A 24,331-nucleotide genomic window follows, 5' to 3' on the forward strand; every position below is an offset into this window, starting at 1 on the left:
TCTGCCTCTGTTGTAGGGTTATGCTGTGATGTGAGACAGTGGCTGAAGGAGTCGCAGACAACAGAATAGGCTGTAGAATGTGTGCTCTTCTTCAGTATAGGATTCTTAATGTGACACTTCATGTTTTGAATTAAAACTACATAAGGAGAAAGGGAAAAAAAGAGAAAATGAAATGATTAACACTGAAGACTTTGTTAGCTTAGAAGATACTGAACAAAAGAAAATCTAAATTTATAATATTTGCAGATTTAGAGAGCTCTTTTGACAGTGCTGATTGAAATACACTCTTGGAAATCCTGTTGGTAAGGGGTGAACTACAGGGAGTGAAAAGTTGCATACAACTTGTTTAGAAATCAAACTGCAGCTGTAAGAGTCATAAGACATTAGAGGGAAAAGAAATTGGTAGTTAAGAAGAGAGTGAGATATGGTTATAGTTTCTCTCCATTGTTACTCAGTCCATACATCGAGTAAGCAGTAAAGGGAACCGAGGGGAAATTTGGAGTGGGCATTTCAGCTCAGAGAGAAAAAAACAAAAAACTTCGTTTGCTGCTGCTGATAGAATTTTGTCAGAGATGGCAAAGGACTTGGACTATAAGTTATTTGGAATGATCATGTCATGAAATATATTAAAAAGTGCATAAAACAAGGTAATGGAATGTAGTTGAATTAAGTGAGATGATGCTGATTGAATTAGATTAGGAAATACAAGACTAAAAATAGTAATTATTTTTGCTATTTGAGCAGCAAAATAGCTGACAAATGCCGAAGTAGAGAGAATATAAAATGCAGTCTGGTAATGGCAGGAAAAACATTTCTGACAAAGAAATTCGTTAATATCAAATTTAAATGTGTTAGGCAGTCATCTGAAATATTTTGTGTAGAGCATAGCCTTGTATGGAAGAAAAACTTCGATAATAAGTTTAGACAAGTTTATAGAAATATAGTGCTATTGAAGTTTAGATGGGTATATTGAATAACTAATGAGGAAATGCGGAATGAAACAGGGGAGAAAAGAAATTTGTGGCACAATCTGACTGAAAGGAGGGATTGGTGTGGTTGGTAGGACACATTCTCAAGCATCAAGAAATCACCAATTTGATAACTGAAGATAATGGAGGGGATTTTATAGTGTAGACAGAGGCTAGACTACAGTAAGCAGGTTGAAATGAATATTGGTTGCAGGTGTTGATACAGAGGTGGAGAGGATTGCGCAGAATAGATTAACTACATCAAACCGGTCTTGTGACTCCTAATTAACTTCTACCAAAATCTGTGTATGCATTTCTGCCAATGTAGACCTAGTCATCTACAGTTAGAATTTTTCCGACACAGTGAGTTGCCCAGTGTAATTGAGAAATGCCATTTTCTAAGACAAGTACTTGCTACCAAGCTAACCCTTTTACAGCTCTACAAAGCACTACTGTCATATGCATACTGGAAGCCTGGGCAACATGTGGTGGCCACAGTGGTGTTCTGACTGGAATCACCACTGTGGATGCAGAGTGACTGCCAAGTCCTGTAAAACAGCATCCCGATACAGCTGGTGATTTTCTTATTGGTGGATTAGCCTCCACCAGCTACTACTTAATTGTGCTCTACATATAAACGGTAAACCACAATTTCTGAACTACTACATTCTGTGCTATGACAAGGAGGAACGTTTGTTGTCAAAGAGACTGGTCTGCAGTTCCAGTATTTATCAATTTGCAGTCTGTTTCTTCAGAGTTACATCTGTATCTGCTGAATCTGTATGCCTATGTTTATCACTTGATCCAAAGGATGTGATACACCTCAGCTCTGCAAAGATAGTGACTTTTGATGCTCACTTAGTAGTCCTTTTAAAAAATAATTGGTACTGATTGCTCAATTGCTCAAGAACTGAAGTCCATGCACACAGATCAGTGGCAGCAAACAGTGCTTCTTGCTGTGAATGAGTGCAAACTGAGTGCAGTATTTCCACAGTGAAATTAAGCTCTATGTCATATATTTACTCAGTTATTTGAGTTTCATACTTTGTAATGATTTCTTAACCAGCATGCTGGCTGTAAATCAGCACCACTATTTACATCCTTTGATGTTGATTAGTCATTATCTTATCTCTGGCATGCAAGATAAGCAGCTATTCATATTGTTGTGGATTCTGATAGTGACTGAAGTTCAATAACACTTAGTCAAGGTGGTCACTGAAGGGGGACTCCCTGGAAATAGTGGTACTGTAACCTGTGAGCAGGAGGTGACGCTGTATAACTAACTCCTGGCGATGTAGAGCAAGCCACTGCCGGGAAGTTTTATGTTATTAGAGGGGCAACAGCCATGTGGCAGTCTTCCTTTAGATCATTTTGCCTAGAAGTTAAATTATGTCACTTTCTTGTTGCTCGTGCGACATTGCTCCATGGACTCATCTTTAGAGAAGTTGTCCCACCTTGCTACAGTTGCAGTGTCCTGTTGATAGCAAATATGTCGTTAGTATATCAGTTTCCCTGCTGTCCGGCAATCCTTGAAACTACCAAAACATGTTACATTGTATCCTACAGTGCGGTTTGTGTACTTTTGTGACATGGCTGACTGACATGTAGCTCATCACTTCAATATAGTGTAGTGTCACAAACAACTGAAAGTTGTAAGAAAGAAATACAAAGAAAGTTATAAGCCACCTTCAGGGTAGGTGTCCAAAGATTTTCGATGGTGACACTCACTGAACTCTGGCTGCAGGCTCACTGAAGACTGCTGCAGAGGCCTGTCAGGGCCGATTGTGATCACACGCAGAGGGATACACACACTCGGTGTGATTGGCTGACATTGAGCTGCTTTCTTATTGGTTTGCAGAGCAAGATGATGTCATCCGACATTTGACACATCCTCCTCAGATACCAATCAAAGGCTTCCCCATGTGCTGTACACTGTGTAGGAGACTGTCGATGTCTGCCTTGCCGAATGGCTGTGCCTGCAATGTAGACCGCAGTTGACACCTCTTTGCTGAGGTGTGTTGTCCAGCAAGGCACTGGAGATGTAACGTATACTTTTGAGCCATTGTCGATGCGGTCTTGCTGGTTGTTGTATAGTATCAGAGGGGTGATCAACCCTACCTGGTCCCTGATCTTCAGTTTTTTAAGCTTGTGTTACTATTTTTCAACCTATGAGCATCTTTGTACTTTTTCTGGCCATTTTGTTGATTTGATCATCTTGCCAACATTTTCCAGTTATCTGGGGAAAAAGGGGGACGAGGTGGCACCTGTTACATGGCAAGCCTCAGGGTGCTTGCAGTAGCTTTTGCCTCCCTCACGTCACAGTATTTTATTCTTTCTTCCATGGCTGTTTCACTATTCGTCCTACCTGTTTCATCATCCTGGATTAATTTGTTAAGTATTAAATCAGCTAATCACACTTTCCTTCTAGAGGAAACTCTTTGGCTCAATAATCGCAGTATCAAGAGTTTGGTGACAACCAATTTGGTCCCATTAACACCATCAATCCGATCCCTTTTTGCTCAGTATTTTGAAGAGCTCGTCCTACCTTAGTTTTGGTATTGAGGAAAGTGACTGCAGATTGTTCATTATGTATTTCATATTTCGAAGGTGAATGCGAGTTCTTACGTATTAACACTGACACACGAAGGGGCCACACTGTCATCCAGCACAGAATCAAAAATTCCGTAACAGGTTGTTTGTGAGGGCCTTCAGAATTACATTGTCCAGTCACATTAATTTGACCAGCTGTCAAAAGCCTGAATAACCACCTATTGCAGTGTGGACTGCTGCGAGACGTGCAGGAAGTGTCAGTGAAGTCTTACACTATAGCTACAATGTCATCACCTTCTCTGTCAATGGTGCCTTCCTCTGCTATGCCTCTTACAGTGGGCCCTCAGAGCCACCTGTTGATACCTTCGCCCTCTCCCCCCTGTCAGTTTTGACCCTCCTGGTGCTTCCACTGCATCCAATTTGGGAACATTGGCTCCACCTGGCAGGGGCGCGGGTCCTCATCTGCAGCTGGTGGCTCCTCATCCTCATCCAGCTTCTTTAGCTCCTGCTGGTCCACAGCTAGATGCCACTTGGTGGCTGAAGGGACCACAGGTTGCTGTATGTCGAACTTCTCGTTCCTCTCCTGTACCTGAAACAAATTCAAGGAAACCTTTTCAGTACTCGTCTTCTAAGGAGAAAGGAGGGCAAGATGGGCAAAAAGAAGTCCTCTAAGATGAAGGAAACTCTGGTGGCCCCCATGTCATATGATTCTGCATGTACTCCTTCTGTCCCCAAGATGCAGATCCCAGTGGCCCCTGATGCACCAGGTCTCTCCAGGCCATGTGCCACAGAATCAGTCAGTGTATCCCCTGACATCTCAAGTGGTGGCAGTACATGACCCCCCACCCCCTCCGGTCCCTTCATGCGCCCACAGTATTCGGACTGTCTTATCCTCCAGTGGAATTGTAACAGATTTTTCCACCACCTGCCAGAGCTACAGCCGCTTTTAAGCTCATACTCTGCATTCTGTATATCCGTCCGGGTAACATGGTCTCCAGCATTTCTAACCCCTGCAATTCGTTGCCACCGAGGTTATTTTAGGAATTGCACTGACTATGAGAGGGTATCGGGTGGAGATTGTATGTATGTGCTGGACCCTATAAACAGTGATCTTATGCCTCTTGATACTCCACTGGTGGCTGTGGCTGTTCGGGTACGGACACATCAGAATTTTGCCATCTGTAATGTTTATCTCTATCCCGATAATGTCACAGCCAAGAATGCACTGTCTCTCAACTCCTCCCACCATTCCTAGTCTTGGGTGACTGCAACACGTTGTGGGGTAGAACAATTATCGCTGGCAAGACATTGAAACTTTACTGCCACCACTTGATATTTGCCTCTTGAACTCCGGTGCCCCCACACTTCAGTGTGGGTACACACAGGACTTACTCAGCCATTGATCTCTCATTTTGCAATCCTGATCTACCATCTGTCCACTGGAGGGCCCACGATGACTTGTGTGGTAGTGACCACTTTCCGATCTTTCTGTCCCTCCCTCGGCATTGCTCTCCTCGGCGCTCAGCCAGCTAGATTTTCTGTAATGCTGACTGAGATGGGTTCACCTCTGCTGTCATCCTTAGGTGCCCATTGCAAGGCAGTATCGATGTGGATGTTCAGCATACAATGGCAGCAATTATTTTGGCAGGCAACAAAGCCAATCCTTCTTCCTCGGCATCCGCCGTGGGAAGATGGTACTCTGGTGGACCCCAGAGATCGCTATGGCCTTTAGAGATTGCAGCCGGGCTCTCCAATGCCATAAGTGGCTCACTTCACTAGAGCACCCCACTGCCTTTAAACAGCTCTGTGCCTATGTTCACTACCTCATAAAACAATAAAAGCAAGAATCCTGGCAACAGTACGTTTCCACCATTGGATCACACCCTTTCCATTACAGGTATGGGCAAAGATTAGATGACTCTATGGGATCCAGTTCCCTGCAGGTATATCAAGTATTTCCATAGATGATGCCATTTATACTGATCTAGACACTGTTGTCGAACATTTTGCTGAACATTTCGCTTGCACATCTGCATCTGAGAACTACTATCCTGCCTTTCGGCTCATAAAAAATGGGGGCAGCGAAAGTGCTTAACTTTTACTACCCTCCAATTGGAGCCATACAATGCTCCATTCAATGAATGGGAACTTCCAGTGCCCTAGCTCATTGCCCTGATATGGTCCAGGGCCAGACTGCAGCCACAACCAAGTGCTGAAACATCCATGAGTTGATTGTCAGCATCACATCCTTGCTCTCTTTTATTGGATCTGCAATGAGGGTGGGCTCCCATTTCAGTGGCGAGAAAGCATGTTAGTTCTGTTACTGAAATTGAGTAAGAATCCCTCGAGATGAGCAGTTATAGCCCAGTCAGCCTTACCAACTTCCTCTGTACCTGTAAGTTGCTCGAGTGCATGGTGAGCAAGCGGTTGTGTTGGCTCCTTTAGTGTCGGGACGTTTTGGCTGCGTGTCTTGGGCAGTGTTTGCAAAGGCTGCTGATAATTTGGTTCACCTGGAGTCCACCATCTGGAGGGTCTTTGCATGTTATCAGCACCTCATTGCTGTCTTCTTCAACCTACAGAAGGCTTATGATATGACATGGCATCACCGCATCCTTACCAAATTACATGAGTGGGCTCTCTGGGGTCCACTCCCAATTTTTGCAAGAACTTTCTGTTGCACCGAATGTTCGAGGTTCAAGTGGGTGCTTCACTCAGTACCCTCCACATATCCAAGCAAACAGGGTCCTGCAGGGCTGTATACTGAGTGTTCCCCTCTTACTCTTGGCTGCAAGTGGTCTAGTGATGGCTGTGGCTCTTCAGTGTCACCCTTCTTGTGTGCCGATTTTTAATTTTATATTTGTTCCTCTAGTATGCTTGTTGCTGAGCATCGCCTACAGGGTGCCATTCAAAATGTGCAGTCATCAGCTCTCACCCATGGCTTTTGGTTTTCAGCCACCAAGACTTTTCATGCACTTCTTTCGCTGTCGTATTGCCCACGCACACCCAGAGCTTTACCTAGATGTTCAATTACTCCTTGTAGTTGATATGCACCACAGTCTGGGACTACTCTTAGATTCCTGGTTTACGTGGCTTCCCCCCCTGCGCCAATTTTAGTGAAAGTGGTGTCGACACCTCAATACTCTTCGCTGCCTCAATAACACTAGCTGGTGTGCAGATCGCTCTATTCTTTTGCAGCTCTACAAAGCCCTGATTGTGCCCTGTCTTGATTATGGGTGTCTTGCATATGGTTCAGCATCACCCTCAGAATTGCGGATACTGGGCCCCTTTCGTCATTGTGGAGTCCGATTTGTGACAAGAGCCTTATGAACTAGTGCTGTGAACAGCCTACTAGTCGAGGCTGGAGGCCCTCCATTATGTATCAGATGCCAACAACAGCTGCTGAATTACACAGTACGTGTTTGTAGCTTCTCTGAGCATCCCAGCTACCATGTCCTTTTCCCTGGAAGGGGGATTCACCACCAACAACGGCATTCCAGAATTGGATTTACAATTGCTGAACATGCTAAGTGTGCCCATCCTGAACTGCAACTTCCTCCTTTGTTGCCTTTGGACAGGAATACATCGTGTTTGCCCCCATGGGTTGTGCTCCAAGCTTAGATTTGCATCGAAGTCTCTTTTGGTTCAAAAGATTTTTTGCTGCCTGTTGTTGGCTGTCCTTCAGAAGTATCTGGGTTCGGAAGTGACATCCACTGATGGCTCAACAGTCGATGGACAGACAGGCTCTGCATACACACTTTCACAGTGTAGTGAACTCCATTCTCTGCCAAATGGCTGCAGTGTCTTCATTGCTGAATTGAGGGCCATTAAGTTAGTCTTTAGCAATGTTCATTTTTGCACTGGCAAGAGTAGTAGTGACTCCCTTAACAGCCTTCAGGCAATAGACAAGCACTACTTTCCTCACGCACTGGATCTTGTCTCAGACCTCTGTCAAGCTGGGTTACCAGTCATTTCTGTTTGGACTCCTTGTCATGTTCGGATTAGGGAAATGAATGAGCTGACCGGTTGGCCAAGATTGCCGTCAGGATGCCGATTCTGGAAATGGGAGTCGCAGAACCGGACCTTTGATCATTTACATGCTATCGATTGTTGGAAGTCTATAAATTGGAATGGTCTGATCTTCCCAAACAAACTGAGGTCAATTAAGGAGACCACAGCCATGTGGCAGTCTCCCCTGCTTGCTTCTTGCAGGAAATCCACCATCCTCTGTAGACTCCGCATTGGCCGCACTTGGCTGATAGATGTCCACATTCTCAGACATGAGGATCACCCTCACTGCTGATGCGGAGCTCGTCTGACGGTGGCCCATTTAGTCATAGATTGCCCTAATTTGGCTGCATTGAGGTGGCATCTTAATCTTCCTGACATGCTCCTCGTGGTGCTGGCAGACGACACCAGCTCAGCCTACCTGGTGTTACATTTTCCCCTTGAATGTGATTTGTATTCATCCCTGTAAGGTGGGGCTTTTTGGTGCCATTGACTGCCTGTGGGGTTGGTGGAGCACCCATCTCCAACACTCCTCCCCCTCTCCCTACTGCAGGGGAATATAAATGACACCAGGGTGTGATAAGATGAATTAGAAATAACACTGGTTGGTATTTGAAGATGGAAAAAGGAAAAACTGTGTAAGGATGTGGAAGAGGTGTGGAAAATGGGCAAGTTAAAATGCTAGATGGCTATATGGTTGTGTCTAACAATTTGAAGGTTTGGAAGATGAGAGTCCAAAGGGAAAATTATACTTCCAGCTGTAGAATGGTTCTGTTACATGGGGATATTAGTTTGCAATTATTGTACACATGAAAATAAGTTGCCTCATGTCAAATGAAAAGACCAATTTGTGGAGCAGGAGTGAATAGACGTGGAAGTAAAATATGGTAATCTGCTTCTTAAATAATGTTGAAATGTGATGGAAAGTTTGGATGGATACAGGGGTATTGTGCACTGCAGTCAGAATGGTTGCAACTGCCACTGCAGGGTGCCACAAAAATTTTGTGACCATACTAGTGGAGTTGTAAATGGGCATGCAGTAGAAAGGCAGGAATGAAAACATGGGGAACATTATGGATTGACAAAAAGAGAGGGAAAAACAGGTGTGGTGTCCGTGCTTGGAGGGGAGTAATGCTTCATGCTTTCAAATGAGCTATGTCTGTATTAAAAAGAATCTGGCAACTGTAGATTCTTTCCTCAGCTATTGAAATAACGACACAAATTTGACGAATATGAGATGAAGAGAGAAATGTTCTATTATGCACTTGAAATGATTAACGGTGACATCAAAAAGCAAGGGTACAAACACTCTGCACAGCTACAAATAAATTCAGCAGAACAGACATGTCAGTTAACATTCAGTGACTGTCATTCAGCATGTGTGCAAAAGAGAAACATGAATTTTAGAATAAGGTACTCTCAACACCTAAAGCATTGAAATGAAATTTTGTGTGGCTAGGGCCTCCTGTCGGATAGACTGGTTGCCTGGTGCAAGTCTTTTTAGTTGACGCCACTTTGGCAACTTGCATGTCAATGGGGATGAGATGATGATGATGATGATGATGATGATGATGATGATGAAGAAGACAACACAACACTAAGTCCCTAAAGCTCTAAAAAGTGGAAACACATATACCACATTTGAAAGACACTTCATACAACAGAATCATCACCCTAAGTGGTAACAATGCATAGACATATAATGCCCACCTACCACAACCCAGAAAAATCAACTGCATTAACTTTGAACATTAAGGTAAGTCAACCATCTCACTTGAACAAATTATTTTTCAGGTTCTAATTTATGCCTCAAATTTCTGATCAAGATTTTGCCTACTTGTGGTTTCCAGTAAATCTGTGATTTCAGTCCATGGGTTTCGAGCTATATTGCAATTACGATATTGTGGATCATCAGGATGCCACAAACTCCTTTTCCCTTGGACTAAACTTACCAGTTTCTCACAGTTCATATGTAGTATGTGAGAACATTGGCAAATTCGACCAAAGAACTGATATGAATTTCACTGTCTGTCATCCGTAGTCTGTGCATCGGGGGCAATGATATCGTCTGTATTCTGAACGCCCACTGGCATACTGACTTGTAAAGAACAGCTGTATTCGGTCAGTGTCTTGTCATCGGTTGAGTCCACTGTTGTTGGTGACATTGTGACCACAGCCCAAGGCAACTATATCTGTCTGTGATCCCAAGAATTCCTTAAACAGTTAATTTAGTATCAGAACATTCAGCCTCATGTTGGATATGATTTAAATGATCATTAACAAAATTAAGTGCATGATGTTAGTGTTGTAGATAATCTGGTAGTAACCTCACTTGCTTTTCATTGTATTATAACCCCTTCATTGTTGATGCGAGTATAAGAATTCTGGCGTCTGAACATCTTTTAATAATACATCTCCTACTTGTGGCACACAGCAATTGTAATGTGTTATGATAAATAGCAGTTGCCATTTCTATTTGTTGTGGTGGAGGTGAGTCACTTATTGGTCATCATAACCTACATAGCCATATTTTAACTAAATTTTGCATGTAACAAAAGTGCTACTACATTTAATGGTTTAGTAGTGTGACTTGTAAACCTGCAGTAATTATTTTGTTTGCCTCTGACCGAGATTAGAGGCAAAACAGTTTTTCTTAAAATGTGTTATGATACATCTTCTGCACTTTATCCAAATAGCTATCCTTTTATTTTGTCAAAGATCATAGTCCTTAGTATACCACTTTGTTGTTCTATTTGTCAGAATGTAATTCAATATTATTTATACATTTGTACTTTGACCATAAGTATTGCGCATTAGAGATTGTGAATGGATGAGAGGCATTGACACAAATTATTCATTAGAAATTGCTAGCTTAATTACAAAAGACAGACGTAAGTTTGTTGGAAGGTATTGAGAGATTTTAATGGATTGGCCCATGTGAGTTACTGACATATTACAACATTGTGGTTTGAAGACTGACATTCTGACAAAACATACCATGAAATGTTTTCAAATCTCAAAGCACTATAGGAGAAGTGCTCAGGTTTGAAGCTTTCTTTAGCTTAAATATGCAGGATGTCTTATTGCCCAAGAAAGTATTATTATTATTGTGATGTAGTATTCTGCCTAGTGGCAGGTCTGTGTCTTCGTAAGGAGAATTTCTGATGCCAGTGTCCCCTGTCTTCAGCTTCTTCCTTCAGTCTGCTGTATCTCTTTCCATCTTTCATGTCATCCAAAAGTTGAATTATTCTTCTCCCTGATCGTACCATTGCTTAATTTTCCCTTCAGTGATACTCTCCGACAATACCCTCACCATGCCGATGGTGCCTCTGGTTCCTTTTCCCTTTCTAAATCCAAACTGGTCCCCTCCTATTACTACTACAATTTTTTGAGTATGATTATTCTCAAATAGTAGTTTGTACTTGGAAATTTTACATGTAGATTCTCGTCACAATTCAATTTTGTATGTATTTCAATCTCTTAAAAGCAGATATTCACATACTTTTTTTAGTAAAATTGAAATTAATTCACACTTAAAATTTTGGAAAGAATCATTAAATTACTTCAGGATTGAAAAAGGGATATTGATCATAATAATTTATGAAGTGGTGGTTGCATTTATTTTCATAATAGTGGAAATGTTTCTGTGCAGTAATAAATAAAGTAACAAAACTTATGTCTTTTTACAGTGGTTTGGGTGTGGATCCCAATGTGGTTCTATGTCCATATGAGCTTAGTGGAACATGTCATGATGAAGAGTGTCCTTACCAACACCAGCAGCAGGCTATTCTGTGATTGCCTTCATTTTGTACAAATGCATCCTGTGTCTTTCATACTGTAAATAGTTGTAAGTAGGCTGTACACAGTTACTTTATTTATTTTTGTCATAGATAAATATTACCTGCTTTTGTAGCTTGTAATATTACGTTTTACAAAGTTTTTGGTGGGATATTGGATCTCTTGTGAATGGAAAACAGTAATTATATACATTGTTTTTAATGTTTTAAAGTTGTTCTCAGTAGTTCTTCCATCAGTTAAAAATAACCTGTTGAACATGTTTGGTGATTGTGAAAAAGCACCTGTAAAGTCAGTACATTGTAGAAGTAAGTGTTCAGTGCTTTAATCTCCAGTATAGAAACCTCTGCTCTGCTATCAAAACTTCAGATGATACTTATTTCCAAGTTAGTAATAGGAGTTAATAACATTGATGTAGAAACAATGTCCAGAGATGATCTGGAAACCATAAAATACACGGTGAGTCATAAAGGAAGAAAAGTATCGTGTTCCTCAAACATTATCTGTCTAATGCATCAACTACTATTTAGTTTTTGCACTGCACTTATTACTTTGGAAATTGAATTCAAATGAAATGTAATGAATTTTGGAAAGAGGTCCTACATTTGCGCATTTTATACATTTTGTTAGGTCAGTCAGTATCCTTGGATTGTACACAAAAACTAAAGCTCTATTAGTAGTAGCATATGATCTTCTGGGCTTGTTGGAGCTAAAGACGTCCACATTACCATCTACTGTGCCATACGATTGTGTCCTTCATAGCCCATGTATAATATTGGCATTCTTTGAAGTATTGTAGACATGATATATTATAGTGAAATCCAGTTACATCATTTCTTCATGTGGGAAGATGGGAAAAATACTTTCAACTAATTTTTGTAGTGTAAAATTATTTTTTCATTTGTGTCTTCCCTTGTAATGTTAAAAGGACTGTAATCAGATAATATAAAGTGAGCAGAAGTCATTGAACACCTGTTGAACATATTTGGTTATTGTGAAAAGCACCTGTAAAAAAGTCAGTACATTGTAGAAGTAAGTGTTCAGTGCTTTAATCTCCAGTATAGAAACCGCTGCTAGCATCTTACATATTCCAGGAATCTTCCACTCAGCAGTGATCAATGCTTTCACACTTCAGTGGTTATGATTAATACTTGCTGTATGCTTTGAAATTTGAAGACTAATTTTATCACCACATAATTGATAGCTTATGTGTATCATGTGAAATAATTAAGGACATGAAAGTCAGCTAAGTTTTATATTTTTGAGGTTTTATGAACCACTTAAATTTTTTTTGGAACAGTTGAAGATCATATGTGTGCCTTACACAAACAGTATCATCCCCTATCAAATAATCAGATTGCGATCAGTTTGTGAGTTGGCTCCCACCTCTGCCAACTCAAATATTTCAGAAAGATTGTAACCCCAGATAGGTTTTGGGATTGGCACAACTAAGGATGTGGACAGATTGAATTTTTGAAAAAAAATGTGCTCTGTATATTGTGATTTGGTAACAGCTGTATGCTGTGTGATTGATTTGAAAGAGACTCACTTATTCTCTGAATGACTGCAGGTTCCATGCACACAGTATGTAAAAATGAACATTGCAAATTAGTATGAAATTACGTCAAAGGTGGATCAACACCACATCAAAATGTTGCAACTTTTCTGCTAGAATTGCTGAAAAATAGAATTTGTAATACAATAAATATTTATGTAGGCATGTGTTACAGTTGATTCATAAGAAAGAAACACATAAATAACTCATAAGCTTGTATATTATGAGATTACCTACAGCTACAGATCTTGATGCACATTGCGATAGCTGAAAGCCAAAAGCGAGGTGTGAATGGCCAGCCTTCTCCTAGCTGTCCTCTAAAATATTTGAAGGCTGTGCCTTTTATTAGCAAAGCACAATTGTGGACATTTATATTGATGCAAATGTTGATACACACATTTGAAAAATGAATTTTTGTAGAAAGGGCTATTACAAGTTGGTACAGGCAAGATAAAGATGACAAAAAGCTTTCTTGCTTGCACCCCCCTAGCCACTGCCCCCTCCCTCCTCCCCCCTTGATCTTTCTTTTCATAGGTGTCTGAAAATCGTCAGTTCTTATCCGGGAATTGCTATGATAAGAGAGTTGTCAACATAATTTTTTATTGAGGACTGAAATACTTCTGGAATCATCATGGAGTGAAAACGAAAACATCCGTAATCGGGGCATTTACTTGTGGCTGACAGCATGATGCATAGAAAGTGTTTCCTCTAACATGATGTTGTAAGTTGTGCCCACACAGCACGCTGATGTTGATGTTGGTTACAGATTTAAAAATAATAGAGGTCAGTCCATGTAAGTTAAATTCATTTGAATTTATTTTTTGTTTTGATATTCTTATTTTACAGCAGTAAAAACAAAAATGTGTTTGGAACGACATGTTTCATCACTTACATGCCCCATGCCTTTTTTAATCTCAGTTTTATGAGAAGTGGGTAAGGGATCGCATTGCTTGCCCCAAAGTATTTGAAATTTCAGGTTACATGCTGATGCATCAGTATTGTTATACAACGTGAAGTCAGCTTCCAGTGATGGTTTCCCTTCTTTCAGCACACATACTACAAAAATGCCAACAAAGGTTCTGTGACCCATTCTCATGAAACCTAAGGAACACCACTGTACATTGTGTATGAATTTTGCATTTGAGGTGGTGGTGTGGTCATTTTTGATAGAAGCAGCAAAATTTGTGCGCCCAAAAATATCAATGTATACTCATAAAGTTTGTCAGTTTGAAGTACGGTGCATGCTACATTAGGTAGGCAAGTCTATCACAGAGTGCCAGACATGTCAGATGTTCATGACTTTTACTCACTTTACATCATTTTGATGAAAATAAGTTACTTATCTCTTAGTCTGTTACAGTATCAAAGAATTTGTTCAAATGCATTGTGACATTAAAAACTGCCGCGTTAGTTTATTATGATTTCAGATTGCTGCCATAGTACAATTATTGGAGCCATACCTGTGAGACTGAGACAGGTCGGTAATATATGTGACTATTAATATATTAAATACATCTGCCAAGAATTCTATCCAATAATTGCATGCTTAGCTTGTCAACCAGCTTATGAAGGAGTGCTAAAGATCAGTATACATAGCAGTAGACTTACTTAATATACATAACGAGGAATCTGCATAGGTAATACCAGTTTTTGCATCGTCTGAATGACTCTCAAATGTGAAGTACGATTATTGGTTATTCTTTCAGGTTTGTGAGAACTGTACAATTAGTATTTTTATTTTTTATTGGGATTGATAAGTAAGTTTAGATGTTAAATAAATTGCACATCACTGCATTCTAAAGCAAATCATAGGGATTGGTATCCTGTTTGGTAATGGGAATCATAAGTTTGGCATTATCTTTTGGAGAGTCTGATACTAGGCTACAGAAATAAAATAAATAAATAAATAAATATCTGTTAAAGTTTCTTAATACTCTCTCCATTGGTGAAGACTTTACTATTCATAGAGCTGCGCTACATGAATGAGATGGGTCTCCGATAAAACATTAGGAGGAGATAAAATAGAATTCCGGTCTTCCTATCCTGCTTTCAAATCCTAAGGGATTTTGATGAACGCAGAAGGCCAATGCGATGATGGCTCTTTTGTAATGAGGCCTCACTACCTTCTTCATATACAATACTGGTGTTTAATTGATATGTGGAATGGCTGGCAGGCAAAGCTATGAGACAATGTCTTTCCCCGAAACTAACAAACATTATATATATCAATATAATAGAGGGAAACATTCCACGTGGGAAAAATATATTTAAAAACAAAGATGATGTGACTTACCATACAAAAGCGCTGGAAGGTCGATAGAAACACAGACAGACACATACATACACACAAAATTCAAGCTTTTGCAACAAACTGTTGCCTCATCAGGAAAGAGGGAAGGAGAGGGAAAGACGAAAGGATGTGGGTTTTAAGGGAGAGGGTAAGGAGTCATTCCAATCCCGGGAGCGGAAAGACTTACCTTAAGGAGAAAAAAGGGGTATACACTCGTGCGCGCGCGCGCACACACACACACACACACACACACACATACATATATCCATCCGCACATACACAGACACAAGCAGACATTTCAAAGGTCTTCTTGTGTCTGTGTATGTGCGAATGGATATGTGTGTGTGTGCGAGTGTATACCCCTTTTTTCCCCTTAAGTCTTTCCGCTCCCGGGATTGGAATGACTCCTTACCCTCTCCCTTAAAACCCACATCCTTTCGTCTTTCCCTCTCCTTCCCTCTTTCCTGATGAGGCAACAATTTGTTGCGAAAGCGTGAATTTTGTGTGTATGTTTGTGTTTGTTTGTGTGTCTGTCGACCTGCCTGCACTTTCATTTGGTAAGTCACATCATCTTTGTTTTTAGATACACACACACACACACACACACACACACACACACACACACACACACACTTGTCTGAAAGCTTAGTGACAGTTTCGCTCATGTTTAATTGAATATCGACCATTCAGTATGTTGACTAAGTGCTGAGTGATTACCTTTACTCCTTCCATTGCATGCTGTATCTTTGTAATTTAATCTAAATGCACAGGACATGTACAGCTGGTGATGTGGTACCGAGTGAACTACACAGATAAGCAAACCTAACAAACGTACTTTACTAACATGTTTCATTAGTGAATGCAAGGACTGTCCAGAAATAAATTTCCAAGGGGCATTAATTAAAATACCAATAGAGGTGAAAAAAATTATTTGAAAATCTCAAATCTACACTTTTGCCCCCAGGGGACTCACATCTTTAAAGTAAGTACATGGTCACCAGCCCTTGCAGCACTACTTCCCTTTCCATGCTGCAGGTCCATCTTTCTACTATTTGTTTTCCCTCTCTGCCTTTCTACTGAATGATCTTTTTGCTGCCGATTGTGGTTGGATGTGGTTTGTGTTTTGTGCACTCGTTTCCTTACCTTCCAGACCTCTACAATTTTTCATTATTAATTTTATGGTCCCCTCCTTGGGTTTGACTTGAGACTTTTTTTCCTAAATTTTACAGAAGTGTGGATCATGCAGGGAATGTTGCCCAATGCGGCATATATTCCACTTCCAAAACTGAGCGTGGTAGCCGTTCCATTGTGGGAAGTGGTCTCAACTATGTGCTCCTCATGGCTGGTGTCCGACAACACTTTATTGGTCAGGTAACTGTTGGTGTGGCTGGGTGGCACCCATAGGGAGAGCTCCTGTTTGGCGTGGGTGGTACCATGGCTGAAGATTTGCACACTGAGTAAATTAAACTTTTTGTGCTGGTGGCCGCACGGCTCAGAGATGAGATGAGAATATGGTACAGGGTGTCACTTTCCATGGCTATGTCCTTTTATAGATTGATGATGAGTTGCGTGCTAATTTGGAGCAAAGAGGTGTGCATTTTGTCTGTTGTGTTCAGTGGTGAGCAGAAGACAACAGAGTGCATAATGGAGACTGCATCTTGGTCTTCGAAGGTGACTCGCTGCCTGAGGTGGTCAAGGTGATAGTGTATCACTGTGATGTCAAGCCGTATATTCCTCCTCCATGTGGTGCTACAAATGCATATGATTTGGGCACACATCTTTGCATTGCAATGCCAACACAGTGTACAGGGATTGTGGCTGTTGGTTGCACATGAATGCTCCTCTGTGTCAGCTGTGAGGAGCACCATTCCTCCTTGTTCACCAGACTGCACCATTTCCAAATGCAAAAAGAAAGTCCAGGAATGCAAGACCTCTGATTACCTCACGTATCACGAAGCCAAGAAGAACTATGATAGCCTACATATTATGTTATGACAATGACATATGCTACTGCTACGATGATGTTGTCCACTTTAGTAACAGTGGCATCGCCCTCCATGTCTTCTACGTCTGGCCAGCAGACTACATCCACTCCCCTTGTGGTTTGGGGGGCTCCTCCGACTATTTGCCTCCCATCCCCCTGTAGGAGTGCCCAGTGCCCACTACCTGTCCACAGGGGATGTCAGTCCCCAACCCCCAGCCTGAGAAGCAACTCCCTCCCTCATCTGGCACTCGTGATGAGGAAGGGATCCCTCAGGATGGTCCTTCCCAGAACACTGCTGACCTGCAACCGAATACTAGCTGGTGGCTGAAGGAACTGCAGGTTGCAGGTCATAGGACTTCACATTCCTCCTCTGTCCCATAATACGAGGCAGACAAGCCCTCGCATAAGGCTAAATCATCTGAGGACAGGTAGTAGTCCTCGAAAAAGAGGGAGTTTCTGATGGACCCTGTGTCACCAGATCCTGCATGTTCTGCCTCTGAATCAGAGGCAGCGTTCCTGGTGGTTCCTATGTCCCAGATCTCCAATACACCTTTATTCGGAACAAGTGTCTATTGGCAGTGTATCTTCACAACCAGTGGCAGCAGCTGACACTGAGGCGTCAACTGTCTCCTTGGTCCCTTCACGCCCCCGCAAGATAGTGACAGTGTGGAACTGTATGGTTTTTGCCACCACTTGGCTGAGTTACAGCATCTTTTGTGTGCGTCCCCAGCTTTTTGTATCACCCTCCAGGAAACTTGCTTGTCCTTCGCAGCTATCGGGGCTCTCTTGAGAACTGCACTGACACTGAAAGAGCATCAGGTGATTTGCACATACATTGTAGGCTGCAGCTGTTCATGTGAAGAACCTCTGGAATTTACCATCTGTAACGTGTGCCTTCCTCCTGACGATAAAGTTTCCCAGAACACATTTTCTGCACTGTTGTCTCAGCTTCCCCCACGCTTCCTAATATTGGGTGACTTCAGTGCCCGGAATCCTTTGTGGGGTGGAACTGTGACCACTGGTCATGGTAAAGCTGTCGAAAACTTGATCCCGGAGTTCGACCTTTGCCTCATGGATACTTTTTACCCCACACACTTCAGTGGGATGGATGGTCTCCAAAACTGATTGGGATGCTTCCACCACTGCCATTGCTGTCGGCACCCCGGCACATGAAGGTACTGATGTGGTTGTCCAGAGCAGCACTGCAGCCATTCTAATGGCAACTGACTCAGCATTCCCCTCTTCTTTGAGATCCTCCCATCAGAAGGCAGTAATTTGGTGCACCCCCAAGATCGCTGAGGACTTTAGATTGTAGGTGGGCTCTCCAGTACCACAAGTGACATTAGTTGATGGAGCACCTTGTAGCCTTTAAATGGCTCCGTGTCCAGGTCTGTCACCTCATAAAACGACAGAAACGAGAATGGTGAAAGCAGTATGTTGCTACCATTGGACCATGTACCCCTCCTTTGCAGGTTTGTGTGAAGATTTGGCATGTATATGGACACCAGTACTCCATGAGTGTACCTGGTATTATGAATGATGATGCCTACACTGATCCAGACACCATTGCCAAACTTCTTGCTTTTCATTATGTTCGAGGCTGTGTGTGTGAGAGATGTGCTCAAGCCCTTATCCCTGCCAGGGGCCAGGGCCAGACTGCACCCACAGCCAAATCCTGAAACACTTATCAGTGGATTGCCAATGTCACTTCCTTGTCATTTTTGATTGTATAGGGAGCAAGGGGCGAGAAAGTGTGATCGTCCCAGAACTGAAACCGGGTAAACACCACCTTGAGAATCACAGGTATTGCCCAATTAGCCTCACTAATGTTCTGTGCAAGTTGCTCGAATGTTTGGTGAGCCAATGGGTGTGTTGGTACCTCGAGTCTCGGTATCGTTTATGTGGGGGTCCTGCCCACTTGTCGCGTATAGGGATGCTATGTTCTCGAAATGCTATACAATAATTCAAGCAAATAACATTAGTAGTTTTATTTCAATAAAGCAGATTGACAATACTTAACTTGTGTGTACAACAAGTGTCGCAATCAATGGACAAAATGCAAACAGTAAAGTTCTTTGCTATAGACAGTGCCCAAACAAGCAAAGGATATTGATCACTAATAACTTTTCTGCGAGTGCCGGTCTACAACTGTGCTAATACTGCCCAATACTCCGAATACTGAGCAGCCAAGGCTGGCAGGAGCGGCACTTATATTCTTCTCTTGTAGAGGCCTCCCGTCATGGTGTGGTCCTAATCAGCACACCATTGGCCAACGTCGTGTCACCGCCTTCTTTTCTCTTGCGTTTATAATCTTCGTTCCGGCGCTTGTGGTTATGGCAGAACAGTTTGGCTTCGTCCTGTGATCATTCTACTGCTGACAATTTGGTCTGCTGGAGTCCATTATTCAGTCAGCTTTTCCTAAGGTCAGCATCTTATAGCTGTCTTCTTATACTTGCATAGGGTTTAAGACACAACACAGTGTCACCACATCTGTGCTACCCTCCATGAGTGGGGTCTCTGTGGCCAGCTTCTGATTTTTATCTGGAACTTCTTGTCTCACTATTCTTTCCATGTTCAAATTGGTGCTTCTTACAGGACTCCCCATATACAAGAGAACATGGTACTACAGGGCTCAGTATTGTGTTTCTTTTTCTACTGGCTAACAAAGGTCTAACTGCAGCTGTGAGATCTACAGTGTCACCCTCCCTGTATGCTGACAACTTTTGCATCTACTATAGCTCCTCAACTGTGGGTGTTGCTCAACATTTGCTGCAGGGTGCTGTACGAAAGATGCAATCCTGCGCTCTCACTCATGGCTTCCAGTTTCCCATTGCCAAGAAATGGGTCATGCATTTCTGTCACTGTCATACTGTCCATCCCCAACCAGAACTATTATCTTGAGGACCAAGTGGTCAGTGTAGTGGAGTCGTAACGACTTTTGGGGTTGGTCTTCAATGCTGACATGACTTCCCCAATCTTCACCAACTTAAGCAAGCATGCTGGTCACAATTTAATACTCTTCACTGTCTGGTAATGCCAGCTGGAGTGCAGACCGCTCTACACGTTCGCGGCTGTACAGAGCTCTGATCTTGTCATGTCTTGATTATGGAGTGTGGCATATGGCTCAGCATCGCTTTCAGCATTGCGGATGCTGGACCAAATACACCATTGTGAGGTCCGACTTGTGTGAGGTACCTTTCGGACCAGTCCTGTGAGCGGGTATTCGTGGAGGCTGGCATACCTACCCTTCAGATCAGGCGTCAGCAACTACTGCTTAGCTATGCAATACAAATTTGCTATTCCACTGTCCTTTTTCCTGGTATGGAGATCTACCTCTGACAATAGAGGCCAAGGTCTGGAGTCACGATCATTGTTCACAAGCATTCTCTGCTCTGAACTCTCACTTTCCCCACTGTAGCCTCTAGTCAGGGGAGGCGTTTACCCAGTTCTCGAATCTGCCTTGACCTCTCCTTTGTAATGAAAGACTCTATAGACCATATGATTTTTCGTCGCCCTGTTTCTGGATGTCCCTACACATTTCTGTGCTCAGATGTGGTTATACACTGATGAGTCTACAATGAACAGGTGAATCGGTTTTGCCTAAACACATGCAAGATGCTGTGAACTATGCTCCATGCCAAATGGATGCAGTTCATTCACTGCAGAATTGGTGGCCATTGCTCCAGCCCTCAGCCACCTTTATTCTTGCACTGACGCATTTTTCTTAATCCTTGAGTACTTCTCAGGCTGTTGACAAGTGCTACCCTGGACACCCATTGGTTGTGACTGTCCAGGCTCTCTCCACATGATCTCCACCATGCAGGACAGTCAAACACCTTTGTGTGAACCCCTTGTCTCACTGGGATCCCAAGAAATGAACATGCTGACTAGCCAAGTTGGCTACCATGATGCCGACTTTAGAATTGGAGGTACAAGAATTGGGTCTTTGGTCAAATCTACAAAGACAGTTATCAGAGGCTTGGAATGTGAATTATTGTGCCTTGGTTTCTCCAAATAAACTGTTAAGCATAAATTCACCACAACGATGTGCCATTTTTCCCTTTTTGCTCCACTTTTGCATTTGCATTGGCCACACTTGGGTGGCCCACACTTACTGGACTGCCCTAATTTGGCCACCTTACTGTGAAACCTTAAACTTGCTGATACACTACCTCTGGTGCTAGTGGACGATGCCAAAGCAGCTGATTTGGTTTTATGTTTAACCACAAAAGTGGTTTTTACTACTGTCTGTGACATATGACACATTAACCTTGTTGGCTGGTGGAGGAATCTCAGAGGTGCCCTGTCACCTGCTCTGACCCAAGGGCCACTATGGCTACCCTTGCTCAGTAGTCCAGCCTGACTCTTGCCCTTCCCACCTTCTTAAGTCTTCTTATTCTTTTATATCTATTGTTGGTTGACAGACTCATCATCATTGGTCTCTCTCCTGATATTTTATCTTGCCCGTGTAGCTAGTTTTCTTGTTGTAATGGAGGGTGTGGAAGCACTGGTTGAATGCAGAGGATGTTCTCCGGTCACATAACATGTTCTGGGGACCTCCAGCTGCTTTCTGGGCAGCGAAACTTCCCACTTTTACCCTATTAGCCTTTTACTGCTTTTTCCCTTCTACTTGCTTGTATACATGGCTTTCTGATTCTCTGATACAGTGGAGTCCATTGGGAATTTGTCTTTTATGTACTTCCTCACCGGAGTTTCCTGGCTTTACACACGGAGGATTAAGGCACCAATGATCATGCAGTTTGGTCCCTTCAAGTCCCATCAATCCATCCATCTACACTTCTGCATTATTTTCTCACATGATCTCCATCCAGCTTTAACCATTTATCTCTGTTTGTTGATCGGTTCTTTTTGACTGAAATTCTACCACCTTACAGTGCAGCCAGACCATGATAGTGTCTAGAAGTTCCTTAATGAAATTAAAAGTACTTTTGTCCAGTACAGTTTCTTATGTGTAGAAAGGAGCAGAAAGTGCTTGGAGTAAAGTCTAGGCGGTAGGATAAATGTGACACTCAGTACGCGGACTTTGTTAAGAAAATTATGATGCTGCTGTGGCCGGGCCCTAAAGGCAGCAGTATTTTATGTGGAGGTCATTTATTAACCACTTGAAAGGTGTGATAAATCCATAAATCTGGAAGTTGATTGTAAAGAAAAGTAATTCTGAGGTGTAGATTCAAGATTTTTTGAAATTAATTACATGTAACTAATATTTTCTGTATAGCCTGTTAAAGATTAACATATTTCTCTCATAATATTTATACATAAAAAATATAAGCTGAACAAGGCAAATGCTGTTTTAGGTTAGCTTGGTATTGTTTGACATTGTGGAGGTGGTTTTGCCATGTTTACCTCAGCTCTAGAAGTGACCCAAGAGGGTCTGGGGTGGTATTAGTTAGTGATCTCAAAATGTCAAACATTCATCTGAAAATCTTATTTATAGAGGAAAAATTTGGACTTTTGTACCTACCTGCGCTGTCTAACTACTTGGAAGTACGTGATCAGTGTTACTGAGGACAAACTTCTGTCTTATAGGTGAACCAGCATGAAAGACATTGTCCATGTTAAAATTCATTGTAGCAAATAGGTGTACATACTGAATATATGTTGTTCCTGTGAAATTTGTTGCAGACAATATTTTACATTTTGTGTGACAACACAGTGATATTTGAATAAGTACTTACAGTGATTATATAAATGTGCACATGGGGTAAGAGTAAACAGTAGTTGTTGCCCCTTCGACCCCACCTTTGTTAAAAAGTAATCTTGAGTAAGTTGCAAGCATCCTAAATTTTGTTAATCACCATTAGTTACAAAATTTATTTTCTGCGTAAGTGCACATTATAAAACAACTGTGTATTTTGGATCTGTCAGGTATTGTTGGAGTAGGCAACTTGCACCAGCTGAAGAACCCAACTGGGTCATTCTTCAAAATATTGTGCAGGAAAATTAAATTAATTACTTAGTTGACAACACAAAGGTACACAATCTATACAACTCTAAGAAAACTAGAAAAGTCAAACAGCAGGGGCAGTCAAGACATTTGAGCATGGACTGCTCAAATGAGTGTAAATTAAGTCTAATGTAGTTGCTGTCTACATGCAAAGTGTCCACATTGATATCCGTGGAACTTTCACCCAACTACACGCTCCGTACAATTCAAGCGAGTGTAAAAGCCAGATGGAGACCTCTGATGAGTATGCGTAACAATTTAGCACACATACCCTGGAAAACACAACTGGATTGGTCATCAAAATATTGTCCAGATAAATGAAATCAGAAACTTGGCTGAACACCTGAAAGCACACCATTAACTGTTCTCTACTGTGTTGTTGGACAAAGAAAACCAAAATCACCCATGAGAAAAAGGAATTCGAAGTATACTTAGTTTCATAGGTTGAAGTGAGCCAAGCCTAGATCTATCATAAGCATTCGTTAGATTTTGGCAATGTGCTATGACAATATGTATAATGTATGTGGATGATATGAGGATATTTGAAGTTGCTGTGTGGAAGTGGTAAAGGATAGTCCTGTGAGTTATTAGGCACAATACTAGCCAAGGTTACACAGTGGTTTTGGAGAAACATGCCGTTCTGTTATGTTTCTAAAGTAATATAGAGATTAACAGTTTCTCACTTGACTAGCTTCTGGCAAGGCAAGTTTCACAACAGACTGATGAAGTCACCACTTCATAAACTAACTTTTAACGAATGTAAAGACCTAGGATGAAAAACACCTCTGGTGAATTAATAGTGATCATTTGTATTGAGCCAAATATTAAATGTAAGAGCATGGAATGTGAACAGATCAGCTTCCTGTAGTAATTTTAGGGCTCCTATGAATTGTCCCAGAGGATGCATTGGTGCGTGGTGGTGGTGGTCAGCCCGAAGACTGGGCTCCTGTGGGTCTCCACACTTCTCTCTGTTCTGTGCATGTCTCCTTGTATCTGAATAATTACTGCAACCAACATCCATTTTAATATGTTTAATGTGTTCATTCACTGGTCTCTCTTTACAATTTTTACCCCTCCCTGATCCTACATTTCCTTCCATTGTCCTATCATGCGATCCCTTTTTAGTCAAGTTATGCCATAAATTTATTCCCCCCCCCCCCCCCCCCCCCCCCCATTTTGATTCAGTACCACTTCATTAGTTATTCGATAAGATTGA

At 41.9% G+C, this 24,331-nt stretch overlaps 1 protein-coding gene across 1 annotated transcript in view; it reads left to right on the forward strand.

Moving 5' to 3' along the window:
- Positions 1-24,331, forward strand: part of LOC124607362 — a 76,007-nt gene that overhangs the window by 33,685 nt on the left and 17,991 nt on the right. Inside the window, exons 5-6 of the mRNA XM_047139669.1 lie at positions 11,213-11,370; positions 14,285-14,350. Coding sequence (XP_046995625.1) covers positions 11,213-11,318 — 106 coding nt within the window. The 3' untranslated portion in view covers positions 11,319-11,370; positions 14,285-14,350. The remainder of the gene's footprint in view (positions 1-11,212; positions 11,371-14,284; positions 14,351-24,331) is intronic.

The sequence above is a fragment of the Schistocerca americana genome, chromosome 3 (assembly GCF_021461395.2).
Source record: "Schistocerca americana isolate TAMUIC-IGC-003095 chromosome 3, iqSchAmer2.1, whole genome shotgun sequence".
Lineage (NCBI taxonomy): Eukaryota > Metazoa > Arthropoda > Insecta > Orthoptera > Acrididae > Schistocerca > Schistocerca americana.